Below are 26,619 nucleotides of genomic sequence, written 5' to 3'. Positions count from 1 at the left end.
TGCAATTAGATAAACTGTTCATTCATTACATTACCTCTGTCTTTATCCCCTTTTATCCTCTTCTCTTCCGTTTGGCACTGTATCTATTGCAGACTATAATGCTAATCTAAAATATGTCATGTAAATTTGGCCGTCAGTCACAATCAGGTAACTTTCACCATGTCTAGACCTGGCGCGAGCTGCCAGGTCCGTTTCTACGGGGTGCTTGAGTGTGCTAAGTGCCCTCAAACGAAAGAAATGCTGTCTACATTGGATGCAGCGAGGGCCGACGCTACACAACAAATTACCAACAGTAAACTGATCGCGCGCGCTCTGTTTCTGACGCACTTCAAGCACTCGCTGGGCGGGGGAAGATTGATGCGCCGGACCGGAGTCGGGGGACTTAGTTAAGTTTTTGTGGAGTTTTTTAGCTTTATTTCGTAGTATTTTTAATTAATGTTTTTAAAATAGTATTTAAAAAAAAAAAAATTTTAAATTCACTCGTTCACTCATTTTGGCGCCCCTATTGAGTGGCGCCCCCAGCATTTGCCTATAGTCCGCCTATGCCACGGGCCGGCCCTGGCGGATTAGAACCCAGAACCTCTGACACACTTGGCAAAAGTTCTGCCACTGGGCCATTAAAATACATATGAAGAATAGTCGGATTTATTCACGTGAAAATTCTCGGTACTTACACCATATATTAGCTAGATCTCATTAAACGACAATTTAAACCCATTATGTCATTGTACCACATCTGATTTATGATTTAGCATTGTATTAGCGAAATGGCTGCTCCCGACCCACACTGTGGAACAAGCTCCCACTTTATATTAGATCAACTTCCTCTCTGTCTGAGTTCAAGTCTTGTCTTAAAACCTATTTATTTTCTGTTGCTTTTAACTTACAATGATTATTCTGCTTTGAACTGCTTATCATTATTCATGTCACTAAATTCCATTAGTTTCATTTTCTATGTGCACAGCACTTTGGTCGGCCAGTGGCCGTTTTTAAATGTGCTTTATAAATAAATGAACTGAACTGAACTACAACTGACTTTGGCGCGCTAAGAAACAGCGTTATCTGGAAACGCACCCATGACCTTCTGCCGTCAGTCTGAAGCTCTGCGAGCCTAATTGATCAAACAGCTTTACAAAAACACCTGAAATAGTTTGCGATTCAGTTTGATTCATTTAGACAGTTCCGTGCACTGAATGGTTTTTAATATTGTATCGGGATCTTGTGGCCGAGCGACCACTTGGGATTACTAAGAAAGGTTATTTTTTAAAAACTCAATGAAGCCAAGGTTGAAGATATAACCCAACATTTATTAACAGACTTCATGGGCATGCCCCAAAAAAACAAGCAGTTAGCAAGCAAACACACTCGCCCTCCGCCAGGAGGAGGCACTGATGCTCTACTCTTTTTAACACATACAAAAACAGATTGCAGTAAATACAATCTTTCTTGATAAACAATCTATACCATTTGATCTTTATTTAACTCAGAATTCAAAAATAATATACTTTAAAGGGCACCTATTATGCCCCCAGAATGTATTTGTGAAGTTTCAGCACAAAATACCCCACAATTAATTTATTATAACCATTTGAAAATGTCATTTTTGTGGCCTGTTTTAAAAAGAGGTGTTTTGGGGTGTACCACCTTAAATGTAAATGAGCTGCATATCCCCGCCCAGCCTTTGGATGAGGGCATAACTTGCAAACAACAGTCGGTAGAAGCAGAATGGCTGAGAATGACAGACCCGCTGTTTTGTATGCATTCAGCCGTACATGTCTGACAGATTTCTTTCTGCAGAAGAAACACAAATGAGAATGGACCAGGACGTCTCGGAATGGTTATTTGATACATGTATGTACTTATAGAGTTGTAATCGCGTCCCCTTTGCAATTATGGATGTGCAACACACACACAGACACACACAAACTGTGAAAACGTTGGCGCAATTTTTTGAAACTACAAACACAAATACAATGATAACGTTTGCTACGTACAAACGAAATTACATTTATGCGAGGAACCTGTTGCGTCATGGTTACATTACTTGTCGTACAGGTGCTTATGTGGCAAATGTGAGAAGATGGCTACAGAACAAGAAAATATATGCTGCAGGGAGATAGAACAGGTATTCATTTATTTACATTTGTAATTGTTGCAAAAAATAATACGTGACATAAAACTGTCTGACGCTATTTGTTGTATGGAAGGTTACAAGACGGATGAAACAGCAATTTTGATGTCTTGTCTTTACAGAAAACATGCACAGTTTTTAATACAATATCTTTAAAAAATATATTTATAAACGTGTGGTATAGACACTATACAAACAAGGTTTAAATTATTACACAGACATCCTACGACGACGACAACAACTTTAGACGCATTTGTTGTTTAATTGGCTGACATCGACTGAAATGACTATTTGCTCGAAAATCATAAAATACACTTACTTCTACTGGAGGTGACGTTGGATCGCGAACAGTAGGCTTGAGGATTAACTTTGAAACAAAACCTGCTTTGAATTGACCCTCGTTCACAAAACAGTCAGTCAAAATGATTCGCGCAAACATAAATGTATTTTGGAAGCTTAAGTGGCGCCTTTCCTTCCTAAATAAAATCCATCCACTGCGTTTTCAGTGGCTCTGATGTCGGAAGTAAGTGAAAACTATTATGAACATTATTACATCCCACAACAGAACACTTATGTTTCTTAGGAGACATTTTCGACAAGGCAGCACAAATCGTCAGAACACCGGCTGTCATTGAAACAATGGAGGATAGTGATGGGCGGATCGATCCTGAAGTATCGATACTTCGATACTGACGTGGTATCGAAAAGGATCGATCCTCACACAAAAATATCGATCCAAATGTGTGTTTTTTTTACCAGTAATTTTTTATTAATTTAGCATGCAATTCAGTGCGTAAAATAAGCTTCTAAGTGGAAAAATAAGCGAATGTTAGCGGGTAATTGAGTAGGATAGAACCTTTTCTCCTAGTCATCTGTATACAAGACGAAACCAATCAATCACAGAGAGCGTTCGATGCTGGTGCTTCGCTGAGCTCACAGGCCCAGTGCGTTTGGGAAACGAAGCCTTGCTTAGACGACAGAGAAACAATCGGGAGTTATTTCGCAATAAACAAACCAAAACTGTACATAATGGTTTAAAATGTTGACGTCAGTAAGATCTTTTTAATGAAATTAATATTTTTATTCAACAAGGATCGATACATTAAATTGATCAAAAGTGACAGTCAAGGGTTTTACACTGTAAAAAAAAAAATCTACTTCATATAAATGCTGTTCTTTCAACTTTGTTCATCAAATTATTCTGCATAAAATGTATCATGGTTTCCAACAAAATATGAAACTGTTTTCAACATTGATAATAATAAGAAATGTTTCCTGAGCAGCAAATCAGCATATTAAAATGAATTATCATCATGACTGGAGTAATGATGCCGAAAATTTAGCTTTGATCACATGAATAAATTACAGTTTACTATGGCATAGAAAACAGATAGCCTATGTTAAATTGTTAAATTGTAATATTACAGTTTTTACTAAGAGAAATAAAAATCTTACAGACCCCAAACTTTTGAACAGTAGGCTAGTACTATAATTTGGGTAGTTTTGTAAAAGTCACTGACTAATTAAAGGGGAGTTGAGAGCACAGATCACAAAATATTTAGGCCTAGTAGTCATGAAAACGTGTTCAGATTTAGCATATTAATGATGCATTCACCTCATAAATCATGACACACTGCTGTAAGTGCATACAAGTTCAAATGCATGCTTTTAAAATGAAAAAGTATCGGTATCGGTATCGATATCGGCGATACTGGCCCTGTATTTACTCGGTATCGGATCGATACAGAAATTTGCAGTATCGCCCATCACTAATGGAGGATGGTGTACAGATCACCGAGGGCGGGGTCTATGCCAAAACCATAGTGTCAATCAAACCACGTCGGTGGGGCTTGCTCAATTCTATGTCACACTGAGCCGAATCTTAGAACAGCTCGGTCTGAGACAGTGCTTATGATTTATTGAGATTGTAAAGAAACCACTGGGTGGATTTTTATCATTCTAGGGTGGTTTTGCTCACATACTGCCAACACACATTTATGTTCAAACACCATGTAAAAGTGAATTTTGCATAATAGGTGCCCTTTAATATATTTTTTTTCACATTAAATAAACCACACAGGAAACTTTATTACACAGAAAAACAGTGGATGAAGTGATATTTACATACAGTTCACAGTATGGAACAAAACCCGCAAATATTCTATTAGTCATGAGTTCACAATGAAGCAGCTGTTCAGATCAAATTATTGCTTGTGCAACTTGTGAATGACCAACAAACTCTGCAGGTAAAGACAATTTATACAGACTACATATATCCAAAACAGTAACACACACACACACAAAGATTCACTCAGAAATACATCACAGTATGGCGTAACGTTGGTTGCCACTTCCATTTCATGCCGCATTTGGGATGTCATGTCAGCGTTGACGCAATGGTTCAGTAGCAGTTCATCTTCCTGCAACATTGATGCTGCTGTAGATCACATTGGAATCATCGGATCTGTTCAATAAGTGTAAAAAAGACAAAATAAGATAAAACAGATTAAATCATACACATAAAACCGATTGGTTCAAATCTTTAATGGTGAGTAATGAATGCGCCTCACCTGGAAGAGTCAGCAGGACCACGATCCCTCACGTCTCCAGACTGACCTTCAGCCTTCACACTCGTGTTCCCTGTGTTTCTGTGGTGCTGGACGGTGGCGTACTGAACCTCGTCTTCATCTCCAGCGCTCTGAGGCTTCCTGGGACTCTTGTGAGCGATGCTTGCGTACATCAAGTCATTCTGAACGCCTGAATCACTCGTGCTCATCTGATTCGTCACTGCTCCGCTGCTGTTTTCCTGAATAAACACAGTCCAGGGGCCTCATTTATAAAACTTTGCGTAGGATTTGCGTCAGAAGTGGAGTACGGATGAAACATAGGACGTGCGTACGCACAGAAATATTCGGATTTATTAAACCGTGCGCACGCACATCCTACGCATTTCCCCTTAATAAATCACAATCAATTCTAAATGTAGCGCAGCTTTTGCGGCTTCATGTCACGCCCATAGTTGCCCATAAATAGTCCGTGAAACGCCCACAAGTTAATATTCATCGATTGCGAAATCATGGCAAACACAGAGAGGAAATCAAAAAACCGTAACTTCACTCAATGTGAAGTAGAAGTTATCGTTGGTGAGGTGGAAAAGAGGAGAAAAATGTTGTTTGAAGGGCACAGTGTGGGCACTACTAATGCCAAAAAGGCACTTGAGTGGCAAAAGGTTGCAAACGCCGTAAATGCTGTAGCCTCACAACCTCGGACTGTGGCCGAAATAAAAAAGAAATGGTCGGACATTTGCCAGCAAGTCTTCTTGCTGTCTGAATATGCGTTCACTCCGAATCCTTCCATTTTCCACATCTTCTAAGAGCGCAAGATCAGCCATTGTGCGTCATTACGCATTGTGATGGGGCATTTTATTTCCATCCATTTAATTGCATCTGACAAGCTACAGATGTCGGTTATAATCTACTTGGAAATGGGAAATAGTTCAGCGCAAATGTAACTTCTAGCAGCTTTCTGAATGGTTGAGACATACGTCATACGTTATTTTATCTAAAATAAAACAAACTAAAGGCATATGCATGAATACCATGATTCCGTAGCTGATGAAGACATTTTTACTATGAAAACAACTTTCCCCAGTGGACAAATAATACATCTATCTATCTATCTATCTATCTATCTATCTATCTAATTGCATATATCTGCTCCGCCAGACGGACACATTGGCGAGAATATCAGTTTTGTACATTATTTCGTTCTGTTTACCATCTTATTTATGATGAATTGTATAACATGCCAATATTATTGCAGAACATATTTCACTTTTCTTTTTGCAAATGTGTGTTAATTTGCATTTCTGTTGCAGATCGATCAAACGGGTGTTCGTGTAGGCTGTAAGAATTGTAAGGCTTGCTTCGTGAAGTCTTCGTGTTATTTATGACAGGCAGTAGGCCTATTGCCATTTATTTTACACAACGGTCTACAGTTTCACACACTTTCACGTGTTTCTTCCATCTGCCGACGGTGTCGCCATTTCTCATTTCACCCGTATTTGTGCGTACGCCTGGGTCAGAGCTTGCGTGAAGGACCGCACATTTTACCGTCAAGTTTGCTTTTTATAAATACCAATTATTGCGTAGAGAGCGGCGTGCGCCTTCTTTTGTGCGTACGCAATGTTTATAAATGAGGCCCCAGATGATCACTGTGATTTTCCAAGACCAACATGTTCCTGAATCAACATTCCTGTCCGAAAATGTAGTCCCAATACTCATAACTTGGAAATTATATGTGAATAACACTGATGTAGAAGCACCTAACCCTGGTTTTAATAAACTTAACAAACTGTAAAAGTGTCCCTCAAATCTGATTGGTTGATTGAAATGTTGTTCCATGGTCAACAAAGATGTAAATGAAACATGTTGTACTTTTTGAAATCACATTCACCCATTGGGATCATAATTGCCTGAAAGCGTGCTGAAATAAACACTATTTTAGACTTGCCTGTTTTGAAACTTGGACACCAGTATCTCCTGCTTTCCTACTGGAGAAAAGAGAGATTGGAAACATACAGTATATATTTCATGGAAATACACATCTTAAAAGGGGAAAATACAGAATTAAAGTGTTGTGAAAGTAGGTAATATGACCTGTGAGTTATAAAAACGCCATATGTTCCACAGCAGTTTTCTCTTACCTGAGGATTTTTATTACTACAACAATAACGCAGACGGCGATGAGCGCAGCCCCGATCCCAGCGGCTGCATACAGATCTGTGTTCAGGCCACCTGATCGAAGAGAAACATCATTCACACGGCTGATAATGACACCAGCAGAAGAGCCAACAAGTCTATGAACATGTTATGATAAATTATGAACTTCACACTTAATTTAAACATGATGAGCAACAGGAGTGTCTTGAATACCTTTAACAGTGAAAAGTGAAACAGACGCTGATCTCAGAAATCCATATTTATTCTGAGCCTCACAGTAGAAGCGTCCACTGAAACTGGAGTTAAAGCTGGAGATGCTGAAACTCTGTCCAGATCCAACAGCTGAGGTTTCATCCTCCTTAAACCAGCTGAAGTTCAGAGCAGGAGGGTTTGAGTCACTGCTGCAGTTCAGAGTCACTGAATCTCCCTCCACTATTACACCAGACCCACTGACCCACACTGAGACGCTCTTTGGAGGATCTGAAAAAAGACTAAAAATTACTTACAGTGCATCATTTGATGAGTCTGGACTGACTTTGTCTGAAAGCTGGAAGTGTGTGTTACATCTGACGCTGAGAGTGACGGCAGGAGACGGCAGATGTTTCTGATCTCTCACTGCACAGCTGTAGTTTCCCGTATCATCACTGCTGACCGACTGCAGAATCAGCCGATTCCCGACGCTCGACTCTGAGAAAGACTCGCCGTTTTTATACCAGATAAAGTGTGTTGTGTTTAAGAGGTTACAGGTGGTGTTACAAAATAAAACAGGTGAATCTTTCTCAACGACCTCTTCAGGAATCTCCACTCTGAGCTCTGAAATCACAGACAAATCATGATTTATATTAATATGAAAGAACAGAGTAAAATCTGTCAGTGCAATATTAGTTTGACTGTACCTGTGACTTTGAGCTCAATCCCAGGAGTAAACAGATATCTTTCTTTTTCTTCATTTGTCACGATTCTGATGCAGTACATTCCTTCATCCTCATGTCTCACATTACTGAGCTGGAGAACGAATGTTCGGTCTTTAATGGGGAAATACTGAACTCTGCCGCTGTAATCTGGAAGATTCAACAAATTGGTGTTTTTGTATATATCAGGGTTTACGGTCCAAAATATCTCTGTCACATTGAGACGATCTGGGTGTTTATAAGTGCCGGATAAATGTGTTTTTGAACCCTTTATGACACATTTCATCATATTTGTGTACTGAATCTTCCATTCCTGTCCGCAAATCCCTGGAAAATATAAAACAGGAAAACACTGAATTTGAGCATCTGTGTGTTTTTATTTTTCTCTACAACACAAACGCAGTTCTTCTACTTCAGTATTTTCTTTGCTTGTTTTTATACACACGCTACTTTTAAAAAAACACTCATGTTCGCTATATCCTAAATACTCTAGTAAAATGCCACCCAGAGGATCATAAACACTTTACATGAACACAAAAATGGCGCCGATAGCCAGTATTTCCTGGAAGTGTCTAAAAAGACTAATTTGATGCGTGATATATATCGAAGGTTTCTGTCAGTTTAGCAGAACTGTGAACACTACATATTCTTGACATATACATTAAACTGTCTTTAAATACAGAAACACAGACAAAACATCCTGAAAGATGGAGGTTTCTTCAGCGTATGTGTGAAAATAAGAATTAGGTTCAGACTCACCAGGAATCACAAGCAGAGAAATCAGAGAGAAAACACCAAACATTCTGGAAGACATGAGGAAGATTGTTACAATTACACAAATGTATGACGCGTGTTTACAGATACATATAAAACAAGTATAGCTACTTAATAAATCATATTAAATAATCTCTCTATTAAAGCTGAAACATGTTTTTGCATTGTAAAATATATGTGTCCTACCTTTCTTAATCTGCAGAGTCTGAGTGTAAAAACTGCACTGTGATCTGTTTGCTAGTTAACTGTTTTCACACATCCTATCTTTCTTCACTTCCTCTGAACGAGTGCAAAACACTCCTCTTCCAGTCAAACAACACAAGTGCTAGTTTACACTCTCTCTCACACACACACACTCACACACACACACACACACACATATATATATATATATATATTTAAAAAAAAAAAATTTTTTTAATTCTTATGAAATATGATTCCGCAAACCCAGATGAAAATGTCTGATTATGATTAAATGCCTAAAATAGTCCAGGCAAAGTAGCGTTTTACAACAGACTGATTGTAAAATAATTTTTTCCAGCTTAGATCATTTCTATAAGGTGTCTAGAACAACATACTAAAAGTCCTAAGCAATCCTAGTTGAGGAAATATGTTTAATTCTCATCAATCTGAGATGTGTGCCAGTAAGGCCAGACAACAATACACCCCAATGAGCCTATTTTTTTTCCTTTACTCCTTTCAAAATAAAACTTTACACAATGAAAGTACCCATGAAAAGTAAAACATTTTGTATTACAAGTTTCTTTGAAAATGAGTTTTAATATGCAAATGAGCTATACACTAATCGAATGTGCCCAAAATACAAATAGGCTTAATTTTTTCCTTTACTCCTAACACAATAAAACTTTACATAGTAAAAGTATACATGAAAAGTAACTTTTTTTGTATTACAAGTTTGTTTTGAAATGAATTTGAATATGCACATGAGCTCCACAGTTATTGAATATGTCCTAATTTGCATATAGGCAGAAACGCCATTGACAAATACATCGGCCCAATCTTCATCCAATCATTCTACTGCCAGTGGGTGATGGCGATGCTGCTTTTAGACTGGCCTCTAACCTGAAAACTGCCTGGCTTGGTGGTGCCTGCCAGGGGTATAACACCCGCCGGTATAGCCTTCAGGGTCACGGTATAGTTCACACAAGCCTCCCCACCACGACAAAGTAGCAACAACTGGGGAGGTTTTTTTTTTTTTTTTTTTTACATCCGGCCTGGATCCTCGACCCCTTCTCTGTGTCTCTTGGTTCTGGCACCCCCTATATCAGTTCCTGGTTTGTTCTTTGCTTAGTTCTTCCCCTCTGGGTCATATTCATCTGATAAATTAGGCAACTGTGAGTTTGTGCAGTTAGTACCACGACATTCTCCGCAACTGGCAGTGCACGTCCATGTTTTTTGCATGTGCATCTCTTTGTGCTGCAGTCGTTCTTGCAACTACAGCGGACTACATCTAGTATTTCTTGTGATGCCGCAGGCCATGCGGTCATTATTGGCATAAATCTCCCATCCAAAACATGCCACCCCCAGTCTTTTGGGCCCATACGTTCACTTCCATCATTTGGTAAAAGACCCGAAGACTAAGGAACTTTGCAGCTGTTGACGTTGGAGGGAGCGTTTGCGGTTCCACTGGAGATGAGATCTGAGTTACTTTATCACAGAATCGCCTGTATCTCAGCATATCCAGTGATTCATCTTTTTCACCCCCACAGTGAAACTAGAGCTTTTTCACCTTCTGCAATGATGATGCCTTTGCCCACATTTTCCAGTGACTGGCTGAACACCTTAGCTTGTTCGAGAAAGCCAGTGTCATTCTTTACTTTTTTCATTGCCATTCCCTCTCCTATGCCAAATAGACGAGACGCAGAATCACAGCCTAAAATGGCATGGATAAAGAGGAGATTGTCACACACCTTGGCACCAAGTAACTCCTTCGTCTGCTTTATGCACCATATCCATCTTGTTTTTGTTGCTTTCTTTGGTTCTGGTGCCAGAAACAGCTCCTGTGCATTCAGATCAGCATGATGCAACAAGAGTACTAACAAGTCTGTGTCATTACCTACACCCAATGAGCACAACTGCATCGTGCTTTGCATGGTCTGTGATACACCCAGCCCTCTCAAGTTTATCACTGAGATAAACCAAGAACCATTGTTCATTTTCCTTATTAAAGAACTGGTCCTTTTTGGATTGGATGATCATGTCACCAGAGAAGCGTACAGTCACACCGGGAGAAACACCTGTTCGACGCAGTTGAGTGGCATCTTTTATTGTTGGTTCTTTAGCCATCAAAGACTTTGCCAGTAGCCGTACCATTTTCTGTGTGACATATCTGACATATATTTCACACACACTGTCATAAGTGGACCCTTGTGGTTATGGTAGACGATGTAGTAAATTAAAAAAAGAGAATTTAGAAAGCAACTGGAGGCAAGATTGTGCAATCCATTATTAAGGTCAGTATGTCTTTTTGTGGCAAGTGACCCAGGTAAGTGTGGCAAGTGACTTCAAATTTATTGTGTTTATGCATAGGTGAACTTACTGAATGGACATGAATGTGTTAGTTATTTGGCCCCTGTTTTTTCTACCTGTGATTTTATGGCTTCTTGGCCATCATTTGCATATTTAAAATAGATTTTACCAAGAAACTGACTACATACATTTTTGTTTTACAAGATACTAACTTGTAAAACAAAAATGTTACTTTTAATGTATACTTTCACTGTGTGAGGTTTGATTGTGATCGGAGTAAAGGAAAAAATAAGCTCATTAGGGTGTATTTTGTGCATATTCTCTTAGTATATTGCTGATTTGCATATTCAAATTCATTTCAAAGAAACTTCTAATACAAAATGTTTTACTTTTCATGTATACTTTTACTATGTAAAGTTTTATTGTTTTAGGAGTAAAGAAAAAAATTAAGCCTATTTGGGTGTATTTTGGGCATATTCGATTAGTGTATAGCTCATTTGCATATTAAAATTCATTTTCAAAGAACCTTGTAATACAAAAAAAATTACTTTTCATGGGTGCTTTCATTGTATAAAGTTTTATTTTGATAGGGGTAAAGGAAAAAAATAGGCCCATCGGGGTGTATTGTTGTCTGGAATTAATGGCACACATCTCAGATTGATGAGAATTAAACATATTTCCTCAACTAGGATTTCTTAGGACTTTTAGTATGTTGCACCTTATAAAAATGATCCAAGCTGAAAACAGTTGTTTTGCAATTAGTTCTATTTTTGTCTCCAAAGTGAGTTACTTTGTCTGGACTAAAAAGACTAGAAGTCACTCAAGCCTCTTTGAATCTGTATTAATGCATAAATTCAGTCACAGAGGAGCTGAACTGAAGTCATTATTTGCATGCGAGTTCACTGAAATATCAATGTCACATTCACATGGCACTAAAAAAAAGACTCTTCTGTAGAACCGCTTCCTTTTTAGCACATGCTAACCCAAGATAAATGTACATCACGTACTCTTGAGAAGCAGCTTCTCTTTGACTTCATTTAAACTATCATCAACATAATTGATAATTCACTGTAAATCCTGAATCTCACAAAGAAGAGCCTCTTGACCAGTTTAACCCGGGGTTTATTTATTTTTTATTTATTTTTCAGAACAAAGCATTGGGGTCTACCAGGAATCTCAAACGCTTTTATTTTGTAACATTAGAAAACTGAACATTCCACACACACACGTCATTGGTGATGGATTTTTTAAATTTATTTTTTATTTTGATCGGTACCTCGGAAAGCGCCGTCACACACACACACACACACACGCACACACACACGCACACACACACACACACACACACTTACAGCTTACCGACCTGACGCGCCATCTACAGGAAGATATATGTAACTGCATGCACATATTAGTGAGAGAAAAGACCATTTCTCCAATAGAATCTGTCTGCAGTCTGCAAGACTTCAAGTTACGCTCCTTCAGGTTACGCCAACTTCAAGTTACGCCCAAGACGCGAAACAGTCGTTCCGAAGCTTTGCGAGATCCCGAAGTGCAGATGTTTCGAAACACTGATTCGAAGCGTGATTCAAAACACCCATGTCACGTGATAGGCTAGAGACACAGAGTATACATATAGTGACACATTAATAGATACATTGATATAAATATATATAGACAGCTAGATTGATATATATATATATATATATATATATATATATATATATATATATATATATATAGCCTATATAGATAGATAGATAGATAGATAGATAGATAGATAGATAGATAGATAGATAGATATATAGATAGATTAAAGATAGATGTATAGATACATTTATAGATACATCTAAATACATAGATTATAGATACATATTATATATACATATCTAAATACATAGATAGATTGTAGATACATATATCTAATTACATAGATAGATTAGAGATACATATCTAGATAGATTTGGATAGATAGATAAAATGGAGTCTCCCCAGAAGAGATGCCGTACATCTGTGGCAAGGTATGCATAGATGTATCCATCACCATCAAGATCATCACCATCAACATCACCATCATCACCATCAAGATCATCAACATCACCATCACCATCAACATCAACACCAGTAGTAACACAGGGCATTTTATGGGAACTTTTTTTTACTCGTATCCATCAAACTCTGATACACAATGCTACAGCTGATGCCCCAGTGGAAGTGAAAAAATACATCAACGATGCGTATTTATTTGCCCAGAACTCATGATCCACTAACTTACTGGAAAGAGAGAGCAGTAATCTTTCCTCATTTGTATGTCCTAGCTAAAAAATATCTTTGCATGCCAGCAACAAGTGTCCCTTGTGAGAGGATTTTTTCAAAGGCTGGAGAAATTATCTGTAAAAAAAGTAGGCGAAGTCCTTCCACAGCAGAAAAATGTATATTTTTGAATAAAAATATGTAAAAAAGTGAGACATTGTGGCTTGATTTATTTTATTAATATTCATTTTGCAGGACCAAAATAACATTATGCACAGTGAGGAGCCTATAGGTTACAAGATTCACATATTAGAAAAGTACAATAATAAAAATACAACAAATTTTCATGGCTCGTCAAGGTTGTTTCAGATCAACACCTGCAAGTGACCACTAGGTGTCACCGTTGAGACGGGTGTCGGATTGATTCGAAGCCTCGAAACAATATGGACCATTTGGTTCAACTGTTTCATTGCTTCACGAAGCCTCGATCTGACCATCACTACTGATAATGCATTGCAAGAAACCATATGGCAATGTATTGTTTTATGAATTTATAATTCGTCCCACCTCAACTAAACGTGTGAAGCAAGCACTAATAAATCCTTTGGAATTGGGCTTTATTTCTTTATTTTTTCTTTATTTCTTCTTTTTTTTTAAATAATTTGAAACGTCTTTTGATGTCTTATTATATGCCTGATTTGCTGATGATTAAAATGTTTGACTGATATCAACAGCACTTATGAACAGTTAAATGCACCACTGACAAACAAATCTTATGATACTTTTGAGAAAAATGAACAAGCACACCTGTAACAAAATCTTTGAATTGAAAGACAAACTGGTATACGACTGTAGTCGTAAACTGGTATAGAAAACAATAAATAAGGCGACATCTATACATTTACATCTTTTAGGTGACATCTAATACGAAATGCATCTACTCATCGAATATGAAACGCATGCATTTATATTTTAATAATGGCAAGTGATCACTCCAGGGCGATCTACTATAGGCTACTGTGTTGTGTTGCTGGTATGTGGGACACTCAGCGAAACATGCTCAAAGTTCAAAACGCTTGCTCTGCCCTTGCTGCGATGTAAAAAGCGGCAATATGACTTATACACTTCGATTTACACGGTTATCTCTGGAAAATATTCTCTGTACGAGCTGGCATCTTGTCGACAACATCTGGTTTTGAGTTTGACATAACGTGTGGTTCTGTGTGATTTGGACAACTTCAAGTTATGCCCCTCTCTTGCAGTCCGCAGACAGACCCATTTCCATTTTTTAAGACCATTTGTTGTAATAACACACTTTATAATCTAGATTTCTAGCAACAAATACAACCATAGATATTTTGATTTATGCAAAAGTAGAAAAAAATCTGGGGTGATTCACAGCAATAATACGATTTAGACGTCATAAGCGGACCTTATAGAGACCACATCCTGATGGTCGCACTGGGAACAGTCGCATGCAGTATTAAACATCTACAAATTCCATATGGAAAGTAACCATAGCAATAGTACACTCTTCATACAAAAAACAATTTTTTATGTTTGGTCATCCTCACAAGGATATCAACAAAACACAGCCGCTATTCATCGCCGAAAACGGCCGATAGAATTTTTTTTTTAAATAACCACCCCACAAACAGTAGTAGGGGCAGATACATGCAATCACACATCAATGAAGCATAATTCACACATCACCTAAATATAGACACATGCATATTTGACACGTCCCCTTTAAGACGCAGGAGAGTTTGAGAGTTTTGTTGATGCGTTGTCCCTTAACTGTCACGATCCCGTATACGGGATATCTAACTTTACTTCGCTATATTACTATTAAATCCTAATCTAATTATGACAAACTATATATCGTTGGAAAGGTCTAAGACTCCCAAATAGATATTTTAGCGCTGTTTTTTTCTTACAAATTATGTTTGAACAGTAATATATGAATTTATGACAAGAGTGCGCCTCAAAAAATCGACGTCATTACAGGAGTTTCGGACCTTTGTCACAAAAAGTCGACGCACACACTTTTAATAATTGAAACTTTGGTTTTTAATGCTAAAAGTTCATAATAAAACATAATCTAGTATTTGTCAATAAAAAAAGATAAAATTATATTTTAAAAAGTAAAGTAAGAAGTCCTCTAAAAAGTATAATATATATTATATATATATAAAATATTTTTTTTATTATTATTATATCACATATTTTAGTATTTATCATAAATTAGGTATCTTTTGAAAGCTTACGAACTCGGAATTCATCCTGTGAAAACCGTTTTGAAATTGGATGTTGTGTTACCATAGAAACGGTATTTTTTTATTAGGCCCCTCCCCTTTTGGGCATCATCTTACATAATTTATAATCAAAACCTTTTCTAATATTGAAAAAACACATATTGTCAGAAAGGTCTGAGTCTCAATGTTCCATATTTAGTGACAGAAGTGATATTTGGATAGAAATTTATGAATTTGTTACAGCAGAATGCATACAATTAAATTCAATGGAATGCAATGGCACCCGGTGGCTATTTTTGGTATTACGCCTAAACAAAATCTCATGGGAACTTAAATTTTTGTGATGTCATTTTGAAATTTGGAACACAACTTGGTTAGATATATTGCTTTCATTTTATAGTAATTGTATAGTAAAAAATATTTTGTAAAATATTTATTTTATACTAAAAAAAATATATTAATAAAGTATATATGATTTACTGTAAATTATAACTTCCATAACTTTTTCATACTTTAATTTACTGAAGTGCTTTCACTTCAGTAATAATCTGCTGATTGTTTTCTTTAAAACAAGACCAAACTTAGGTCTGTATTCCAAAGCATTCTTGAATTACAACCATTTAAGTTTGTATAGTGCATTTTAATGTCAATTATCAAAAGGGGGGGGGGGGGTGACAGCTAAGGGCCTAATGCAGGAGTTGAGAATAAAATACGACTCATGCTGCAATACTACCACCGTTTATTTTTGATAGCTCAAAAAGCCACAGTGATTTACAATGTCATTTCAATTCATTTTTATTTGTATAGCACTTTTTGACAATGCAATCGTTTTAAAGCAGGTGAATAAAGAGAAAGTGATTGTAACACTCCTCTATTGTAAACAACCTGAAGGCAATAATGGCGAGGAAAATTCACACTGAACGCGTTTTTGCATTGAACTGGTTTTCTGCTGTTGCTTTTTAAACATGCACAAATGTTTGACCATTGAGCTCGAGTTAAGTTCAACTTAAAAAAAAACATCCGTATTCTGTGTTGAAGCATCATTGAAAGGTTTGTTTACTTTACTTATTACTTTTATATTTACCCAAACATATTATATTATTATATTGTTCAGAAACAGAAAGTTTTATGTATGCAATGCTGCATTTTGTTTTTAAATGTGAACATGCACTAGATTGATGTATTTGACTGTTGAGATGTTCTCTCATTTTTGCAGCACAACATTCAAAATTAATATGAAATGAACTGTCAAGTTAAATTAATATAAAGTGTTCTGTCAAGTTAAATTAATATAAGGTATAATAATCAATTGCCAGTGTTATGATAAATGGGGTCCTGATCTTGAGAGTCGTCTGTGTCACAGGATCTCTTTATATTCTAGAGAAGAAGTGAACATATTCATCACAAATAATATCTCATGTAACACCTTTACAACAACAGCTGAATAACTCACATCCAGTGTGTCGTATTCAGAACATCTGGACTTGGGGTCAAGGGTCATGTAGGCGTCCTCAGGAGACTCGACCTGAAGACACAATGATGAGAGAATCAATTCTCCCTTCATAACTAACAGGACACACATGACAAGAAGCTTGAGAAGATCGTCTCACTGTTTTATGGTGTTGTGATCCTCTGTGGTTTTGGTCTTCTGATGGAGTCACTCGTTTCCTGTGAGAGAAGAAGAAATGAACATGAACACAAACTGACTCTGAATCTTTATGAGGCTTCAGACACAGAGTCTCTCTCACCTTCTGATCAACAGCCAGATGACAAGCATCAGTATCACAGTCATGACAACAGATGCAGTGATTCCCACTGTGACTGTGACTGAAGACCAGCTGCTTTCTTCAGCCGTGCGGACGAGAGAAAGAGAAACTCCTCTGAGACCAGTGCTTTACCTCAATACATACAGATAATGACCTACAAAACTGCCCAAATAGCAATATTGTTCGGCCCAGATCCGGCCCAAATCTGGCACACGTGGAAAGATGATCTGGCCCACATGCAGCGTGGAATGACGGCCTTTGGGCGGATCGCTCCTGTTTGCCAGATCTGGGCCACAAGCAGGCCATAGCAATGCCACATGTCAGCCAAGAGCAAAGAAATAAACCAGAACTTGATCTTACCTGAGCCACAAAATCTGTATATATTAAATATGGAGTCATCTCAGCCTCAATAAGCCTGTTAACAAGCAGAATCACTGAAGGAAAGCAGAGAACAGAAAAAGAGACGAGCAGAATCACAAGGACTACAACTGACTTCAGCCACAGCCTTAGATGAAATCAACTGAAGAGAAAAGAAGACATTAAATCTCTGAAGATCTCAGCAGAGAGACTAATGGAAACACTTATCACTGTTATGGTGATTTTAAATGAAAGTTAGACCTCTGTTAATTCTCAATAAAACTTAAATTTAAGACAGTAATAAAGTCAGTCTGGTTAGTAATAAGTGAAAGCTGGTAATGCTGTTTGTGGAGTTGTTTAATCCTCCTCTGCTGGGATATTCAGAGATTTAATGTCTTCTTTTCTCTTCAGTTGATTTCATCTAAGGCTGTGTCTGAAGTCAGTTGTAGTTCTTGTGTTTCTGCTCGTGACATGTGGCATTGCTATGGCCTGCTTCTGGCCCAGATCTGGCAAACAGGAGCGGTCCGCCCAAGTGCCGACAATCCACGCTGCATGTTGGCCAGATCATCTTTCCACATGTACCAGATGTGGGCCGGATCTGGGCCGAAACAATGTCACTATCTGGGTAAGACCAACACAGATGATTCTCACCTTTAACAGTGAGTGAAACAGATGCTGATCTCTGAGATCCATATTTATTCTGAGCCTCACAGTAGAAGCGTCCACTGAAACTGGAGTCAAAGCTGGAGATGCTGAAACTCTGTCCAGATCCAACAGCTGAGGTTTCATCCTCCTTAAACCAGCTGAAGTTCAGAGCAGGAGGGTTTGAGTCACTGCTGCAGTTCAGAGTCACTGAATCTCCCTCCACTATTACACCAGACACACTGACCCACACTGAGACGTTCTGTGGAGGATCTGAAAGAGACAAACAAGTGTGAAAACATGCAGCAAAATTCAACTCAATTAAATTATGTTCAGGGTTAAATGACATGATACTTTGTAAGCATTATTTAAAATTACAACAGTGAAAGGGACTGATGATACTTGATGACCAATAAGATGGCTTGGATAAACTGTGCACTAAAGAATATCAATAATTTCATTCTTTCAGCACACATAACTGTAAACTCGAGAGTTTGGGATGTAGTTCAACAAGTTTTTAAGTAACATTGTTTCCTGAGCCACTACATTCTTCACAACTTTCATCGACATTTCTACATTTTCTGGGGAACATGTAAGGTGTTTCAAAATAAAGTTATAAAAGCTCTCAGCTCACGTACATCCAGGTCTTACAGTGATGTCAACAGATGTGGAGTTGAGTCCCTCATGGCCACTTATGGTACATAAATATCGCCCCCTGTCCTCCAGCCTGACAGACTCCAGATCAAGCAAGTTATCCCCATAGCGTTGACTGTGCAGATGCCCATCTTTCCTCCAGATGTAGGTTGGTACAGTCATGGAGGGGATGCATGAACCGCAGGTAAACAAGATCCAATCTCCCTCCGTCACAATGTCAGACTGGGTCTGTACCTCCACCTCCGCATCTGGACCAGAAAGAAGTTTATCTCCTTAATGGCTTAGTGTGTAAATACAACAGAGGGTTGACATGAATATGACGGTCTTTACTGGTGAAGCATGGCACTAAACACCACAGTCATGGGTTTGATGGGGTTAGTCATGTGATTTCAGTAAACAAGACTTTGTCATAACTGTTTTGAAATTCCAATGGTTCGACGCTAGGAGACGATGATCTCTGTGAACCATTGAACCAGTGTCTATGATCTAAGATCAGTTTTATACATTTGTAGACATTTTTAATGACACATTTGTATAATAAAAGGAAAGAGTTGTAGTTGATAGTCTCTTATTGGTCTGATTAAAACAAACAAAGCAAGCGCTTGTACACATTACATTATACAGATTCTTAAAATGTAATGTTATAAGATGATTTGTTAATTGCATTGAATATATTACACTTTCAATAAAACATTTGCAGTTGGTTTATAAAATGTGTTTTTGAGCATGTTTGAGCTGAGTTTTCATTGCATTTACACCATTCTGACCTCCAGACATCATTTTGCAAGGTCACCGTGATTTTGCCAAGTAAGACATGTTCCTGGATCAACATATTTTGTAGATACTGGAATAACATTTCTGTCCAAAAATGTTGTTCCAACCCTATCCCTACCCCTAAACCTAACACTACCCATAACTAACGTTACGGTACTAACTCTCGGTCACTAAGTAACCTCGGTTCCCTGAGATAATGGGAACGAGTATTGCGTAACTAGACGCTATGGGGAAAACTCCTTTTTCTCAGATTTATTGTAGCCTTTTATTCAATGACGCAGTGCTGCTGCACAGCCATAACAGTGCAGAGATCCACACGCGCTTATTGGCTGAGCAGTGGGAACTGCATGAACCTATGGTGGAGCGGTGCATCTGCGCAAGCAATCGAGGCACAAGCCGCCGAACCGAGTGCATAGCATCTGCCCATATAAGCAGCTCATTTCACCATAGGATTCAGGTTAATTTGACTGAAGCGACGAATGCCAACTATGCAATACTCGTTCCCGTTATCTCAGGGAATTGAGGTTACATTAGTAACCAAGGCGTTGCGTTTTGAAGTGTCTAGTCGTATTCCCTCACTAGACGCATACAACCTCATGTTCTACAGCCCTAACCCAGGACACTTGGAAAAGGGCCCTGAGGGGGCACTAGGGCTTAGAGATGGCAGATTTGCGCCCGATCAGAAGGGGCTCAGACTGTGGTCGGAACCTCCAGAAAGGTAATGGAGGGTCGAGCTCGTTCAGAGGTCAACTCCAACAGGGACTTACAAGTTGCAAAATCTTGCTAAGGTGGGCAGCGAGGCCCAGCCGGCCGTCTATATAGCCAATAGACACACCACTGGACCATGCCCAGGAGGAGGCCATGCCTCTGGTGGAGTGTGCTCTGATGCTGTTGGGGCATTGAAGGCCCATTAAACCGTAGGCCAAAGCACTGGCCTCCACTAGCGAGCGGGACAATTTCTGTTTCGTGACCGGAAGCCCTTTGGTGTGACCACCGAAGAATACAAACAACGGCTCTGACTGCCTGAACTGGGCAGATATACTCGCTCTATATATACTCTTAGGGCCCGTACAGAGCAGAGCAAGTGCAATTGTCGATAGTCTCCCGAAGCAGGAAGTGCAGAAAGCAAAATAACTTGTGCTCTGAATGGGGTAAAGAGCACTTTGGGCACGTAGCCGTGCTTGAGGACGATCTTGGAGTCGTTAGGCCCTAACTCAAGGCAGCAATCGCTGACGGAGAGCCCTTACAAATTACCCAGCCGCAGAGACTTTGAGCATGGAGGGGTTGCGACCCTTGTCGATTAGCTCTTGTAGGAAGGAAAGCACCAGCGCTACTACACAAGAAGTAGGATCTTGGTTCCGGGCTGAGCACCAGTCGGAGAAAACAGAGCACTTAAGGGTGTAAAGGCGCCTCATGGAGGGGGATGTAGCCTCAGAGATAGTATTGAGGACTCTTGCTGGGAGGTCAGTAAGATCCCGTTGAGGGGCCATACATGGAGGGCCCACAGCTCAGGCTGTGGGATCCCAGATTGTCCTGCTCGCCTGGGAAAGAAGGTGGCACAAGCCCCTGGATAGTCTGTGCGCGCTCGGGTTTCTGCCATGCCTGCATTTGAGCTGAGTCGAGAACTGCCCACAAGAAAGTGTTCTTACCCTTCCCTCTCTTTGTCAGTAAGCTCATTACTTCGGCACAGAGGACGTGCGTCAAGTAGCACCTTACCGAAGCGTTGACAATCCCCCCAAAGCGGGGTGGTTTGCGAGCAAATTGAAGCGAGTAAACTTGTGTCACCGTGTCCAGGTCCAATTTTGAAAAACTAGGGATGTCTTTCAACGCCTCGGCCCGGTGGCTAGGGGCTGAATTATTTCGGGAGACAGTTCGCTGCATCTGTGCAGGGAGCTGACGCCCATAGGGTCTGGAAGAAGAAAACTGCTTTTTTGTAGAGTATTTTTTATTTTATTTTGTCTGCTATTACAGTTGTCAATTTCATGGGTGCATGAACTTAAGTTCTCACAAGGAAATTCACTCACACCTATTATCCAACTCACCTGTTACTTCGAGACGGATTCCCTTTGCGTTCATCCTGATTTGCCCGGAAGCAGTGTTGAGCACAAGACGGAAGATACCCGCGTCACTCTTTCTCACGTCCCTCAGAATCAGAGAGCAATTACTCGCGTCCGACTGCACAAACTCCATGCGGCCTTCAAACGCAGGGTCCTGAGAAACTCTGACCTCCTCCTCTGGTGATTTCTCATGGAGCCATTCCACTGAGCTCATCTGCTCATGTTGAGGATGAATGTATTTGCAGGGTATGAGCACCGTCGACTGCTGAACAACACACATACTGCTGATAATATGAGTAACGTCATCCTGCACACCTGGAATAGAAACAAATACATGCCTGAAATGCTGATTTGCATTTCAGTTGCATATACATTATTATTATTAAGATGTGTATTGGTCAATCGCATCACAAGTGGACGACACTAAATACAGGTGTAAACTGCGTCTAGAACGTTTTGAGCTTGTTCACTTTCGATCACTTCCAGAGGAAGTTAACGTTCATGTGGTCGAATACGTTCATACGTTAGAACGCCGGCACTGTATTGACTGGTGTTTTTCACGTGATCACCACGACACATGCGTGTGGTGGCCAATAATGAGCTGGCGTACTGACGTTGAACCAGGAAGCGCTGCACTGTGTTCACAACGTGAACAGTGTCAGAGACACAGAAGAGAAGAAATTGTTGAATAAATTTGTTATTTGGGGGGGGGGGTTTGTGCACAAAAGTATTATCGTCGCTTAATAACATTAAAAGTTGAACCACTGTACTCACATTTTTTATGTTGAACCACTGTACTCACTCACACTCACTATTTTAACAATCTCTTTACTACTTTTCTTGGCCTTGAAAGTGGTCATTCCGTTGCTGTCTATGGAGGTTCAGAAAGCTCTGAGATTTCATCAAAAATATGTTAATTTATGTTCTGAAGATAAATTAATGTCTTACAGGTTAGGAACGACAAAGGGTAAGTAATGAATGACAGAATTTACATTTTTGGGATGAAATAACCCCTTGAAAACGGTCATAGATGACACTATTTGGTTTCTTATGTTATAAAAGTATAATGTTACCTGTTGCCATCAGAGAGATCAAGATGAAGGATTGAAGCAGTACAGCTGGACAAACCTGCAAGATATGAGATTTAGCAAGACCTCCATGACATCTTTAAGATATCTGATCTGTCTTCACACACTGACAGAAATTGACAGAAGTAGTAATATCACCCATGCACATAAACTAATTCAATTCTGTCATTATTCCTTAATATTTCGCAAAAACCCTTTAGGCTAATTAAAGCACGTTTCCAGTCATTGCATGACCTTCATTGCCTGCTCCTTACTACTGTTCGTCTCGTGCTAAAACAGTGCAGTGCAATAAGCAGAGTAACTTCAGTGAGTTAAGATAACTGTCAAGAAAACCATCTCAGTGTAACAGTTTCCACTGAAGCCAAGTCAGTTTTCTGTAGTGACGTTATGTCTGTAGGCCTCGGAGCGTGTGTCGAGAAATCCCTTGAGCTTTCAGCGAAGCGCGTATCGAGGCTAGTGTCGCTTTAGACCAATGCCGATTGACGATAACCAGTGATGACGTCTGAAGCCTCGCTTCAGCCTGACTGGTTTAGGAAGCGGTTCGAATCTTGGCGCGACATTTTGACAGAATGATATATAAACCCATGGTTTAAACCGGTTTAAACCAGGGGGACTTTCCAATTTTAAATAATAATATTGCCACTTCTGCCTATTACGACCAAAAAAATTATTTATAGACATTTGATAGCCCCAATTTCAAGCCAAATATGTTTATTGTTATGTTATTCAATGTCATTATAACTGCTGGAAGACACTATTAATGTGATGATGTTCAACAGTGTTAATCTAATAAAAAGTGGTTATATCTGTTAGTCCCTTGTTCAGTTTAAGGGGTGGGGTTTTAACAGGGTCAAGGGGTTAGAGAATGTTAAGAAACAGAAGTGTGAGTTCAGAGTGATTTCAACCGCAAGAGCGGCAAGCTATATTTCTTTCTTCCTGGTATACGGCCTGGGTTACGGCCACAACAGTAACCCTGAAAGAGAAAGAATCCACCTGGTTACTTCTAGTAGCGAAACGCTACACAACCATTATACCACCAGAAAATACACATTATATTCATATAAATAGATTATTTTATCGATATTTATTTATTATCGTTATTCATAACATAAGCATACAGTGTCTCAGATCACATCAGGTCATCTGTAATCCATCTGCTAGTTTTACACTCTTTTACCAGGTGGTATTGTAAGCAAATGAAGCCTCAGTCGAGAAATTAACCCTTTGGTGAACCACTTGGCTAAAAAGCTTCAATGCTTCACGAGGCTTCATCTCACCACCATCACTAAGTTTTCTGATCCCAAATGCTGTTTATTCCTTTATATAGGGATGGCTGACGCGAAACAGTCGTTCCGAAGCTTTGCGAGATCCCGAAGTGCAGATGTTTCGAAACACTGATTCGAAGCGTGATTCAAAACACCCATGTCACGTGACTTTGGCCAAACGAAGCCTCGAAGTGTTTCACTAATGTTTCATCAGGTGTGATCCGCCGAATCAGCGTTTGATTGACACGGTCGGAAACAGACCACACAATCGCACATCTGTATAAAAGTGAAATCAACGCATATTGACCTCGTGGGTTTTTGTAAGAAGAGTTTGATTTTGAGATAGCGGATTTTTGGTGATATAGTGACATTTATAGTGCGATTTGTTTAGTTATATTTAGGCTTACATTTAAATTTACACAACACATTGACTGATAGGCTAGAGACACAGAGTATACATATAGTGACACATTAATAGATACATTGATATAAATATATATAGACAGCTAGATTGATATATATATATATATATATATATAGCCTATATAGATAGATAGATAGATAGATAGATAGATAGATAGATAGATAGATAGATAGATAGATAGATAGATAGATAGATAGATAGATAGATAGAAAGATAGATACATATATAGATAGATTAAAGATAGATGTATAGATACATTTATAGATACATCTAAATACATAGATTATAGATACATATTATATATACATATCTAAATACATAGATAGATTGTAGATACATATATCTAATTATATAGATAGATTAGAGATACATATCTAGATAGATTTGGATAGATAGATAAAATGGAGGCTCCCCAGAAGAGATGCCGTACATCTGTGGTGTGGGAGCATTTCCATTTAGAAACCCCAAATAAAGTGAGATGTGTGTATTGTGATCGGCAGCTTGCCTACTGCAACAATACATCATCCATGATGCGCCATTTGAGGAGCACTCATCCTGCCATTTTGCAGGGTGCAGAGGATGGCATTCCCCCTGTACCTAGGCCTGCTACTGACACTGCTGGGCCATCTAAGCAAGGTATGCATAGATGTATCCATCACCATCAAGATCATCACCATCAACATCACCATCATCACCATCAAGATCATCAACATCACCATCACCATCAACATCAACACCAGTAGTAACACAGGGCATTTTATGGGAACTTTTTTTACTCGTATCCATCAAACTCTGATACACAATGCTACAGCTGATGCCCCAGTGGAAGTGAAAAAATACATCAACGATGCATATTTATTTGCCCAGAACTCATGATCCACTAACTTACTGGAAAGAGAGAGCAGTAATCTTTCCTCATTTGTATGTCCTAGCTAAAAAATATCTTTGCATGCCAGCAACAAGTGTCCCTTGTGAGAGGATTTTTTCAAAGGCTGGAGAAATTATCTGTAAAAAAAAGTAGGCGAAGTCCTTCCACAGCAGAAAAATTTATATTTTTGAATAAAAATATGTAAAAAAGTGAGACATTGTGGCTTGATTTATTTTATTAATATTCATTTCGCAGGACCAAAATAACATTATGCACAGGGAGGAGCCTATAGGTTACAAGATTCACATATTAGAAAAGTACAATAATAAAAAAACAACACATTTTCATGGCTCGTCAAGGTTGTTTCTGATCAACACCTGCAAGTGACCACTAGGTGTCACCGTTGAGACGGGTGTCGGATTGATTCGAAGCCTCGAAACAATATGGACCATTTGGTTCAACTGTTTCATTGCTTGACGAAGCCTCGATCTGACCATCACTACCTTTATAATGTAACAACAAAGCAATAACTTGGAAATCAACATAACGTATATAAACTTGACTAGGTAAAGCATGGCATGAACATGAAACTCAAAGCAGGGGACCACAGTATCAAGAGATGACAAAGGTAGACAAACATTATGGCAAAAAATTAGGGCTATAAATACAGTGACTACTAATGAGCAACACCTGCATGTAATGAAACCAATAAACCAATCATAAAGTAACCCAAATTAAAACAAAAGCACATTGCATGAACACAAGGGAAAAGTGGGGATCACATGACACATGAAAACAAAGAGCTCAACCAAACACCAGCCCCAGCCTTACACTTGGAAATTTTAAACAAAAGATTTCTAAATTTAAATATATTACCATAATGCTGAAGTCTTCTAATGATGGCGATCAAAAAAGCTGACAGAAATGAAGTCAAATGCTTTAGTAAGAGGAACTGCCAAAAGACCAGAAATAAGCATTTTCCTCTTCCTGTGAGGAGTTGTTAGAAGACGACTTAGTATTGCTCATGGTTATGATGCCTCAAATTGAGTAGACTTGACCTGTTGGAATGAACAAGGGAACCAGTTAAAGACTTGAACTGAAGGAGGGGCCCGAGCCATGTGTTGGATTGTCATATTTTTGTGTTTCTAGAACAGAATTCAAGAATTCAAATGTCTAAGGAAGAATAGCCTAC

General features: G+C 38.8%; 2 protein-coding genes across 2 annotated transcripts; both read right to left on the bottom strand.

Moving 5' to 3' along the window:
• Nucleotides 1–1,286: 1,286 nt before the first annotated feature.
• Nucleotides 1,287–8,824, bottom strand: LOC143710381 (B-cell receptor CD22-like). Its single transcript, XM_077201333.1, has 9 exons — nucleotides 8,724–8,824; nucleotides 8,523–8,566; nucleotides 7,749–8,090; nucleotides 7,417–7,665; nucleotides 7,066–7,332; nucleotides 6,837–6,927; nucleotides 6,644–6,680; nucleotides 4,702–4,937; nucleotides 1,287–4,595 (listed from the first exon to the last, which is right to left on the bottom strand). The coding sequence occupies exons 2-9, from the start codon at nucleotides 8,563–8,565 to the stop codon at nucleotides 4,544–4,546; spliced, it is 1,317 nt and encodes a 438-aa protein (XP_077057448.1). The 5' UTR covers nucleotide 8,566; nucleotides 8,724–8,824; the 3' UTR covers nucleotides 1,287–4,543.
• A 7,430-nt stretch (nucleotides 8,825–16,254) lies between these two features.
• Nucleotides 16,255–26,359, bottom strand: LOC143710382 (sialoadhesin). Its single transcript, XM_077201334.1, has 9 exons — nucleotides 26,304–26,359; nucleotides 22,856–22,910; nucleotides 21,768–22,097; nucleotides 18,936–19,199; nucleotides 18,307–18,570; nucleotides 17,281–17,377; nucleotides 17,143–17,200; nucleotides 16,986–17,057; nucleotides 16,255–16,909 (listed from the first exon to the last, which is right to left on the bottom strand). Exons 1-9 carry the CDS (start codon nucleotides 26,304–26,306, stop codon nucleotides 16,838–16,840), a joined length of 1,215 nt encoding a protein of 404 aa, XP_077057449.1. The 5' UTR covers nucleotides 26,307–26,359; the 3' UTR covers nucleotides 16,255–16,837.
• Nucleotides 26,360–26,619: the final 260 nt, after the last annotated feature.

This window comes from Siphateles boraxobius, unplaced genomic scaffold (genome assembly GCF_051911475.1).
Source record: "Siphateles boraxobius isolate OS27281-9 unplaced genomic scaffold, OSU_SipBor_1 47, whole genome shotgun sequence".
In the NCBI taxonomy this organism is placed as follows: Eukaryota; Metazoa; Chordata; class Actinopteri; order Cypriniformes; family Leuciscidae; genus Siphateles; species Siphateles boraxobius.
Note: the sequence above shows the minus strand (reverse complement) of the source record. Positions and strands in the feature narration are given on the sequence as shown.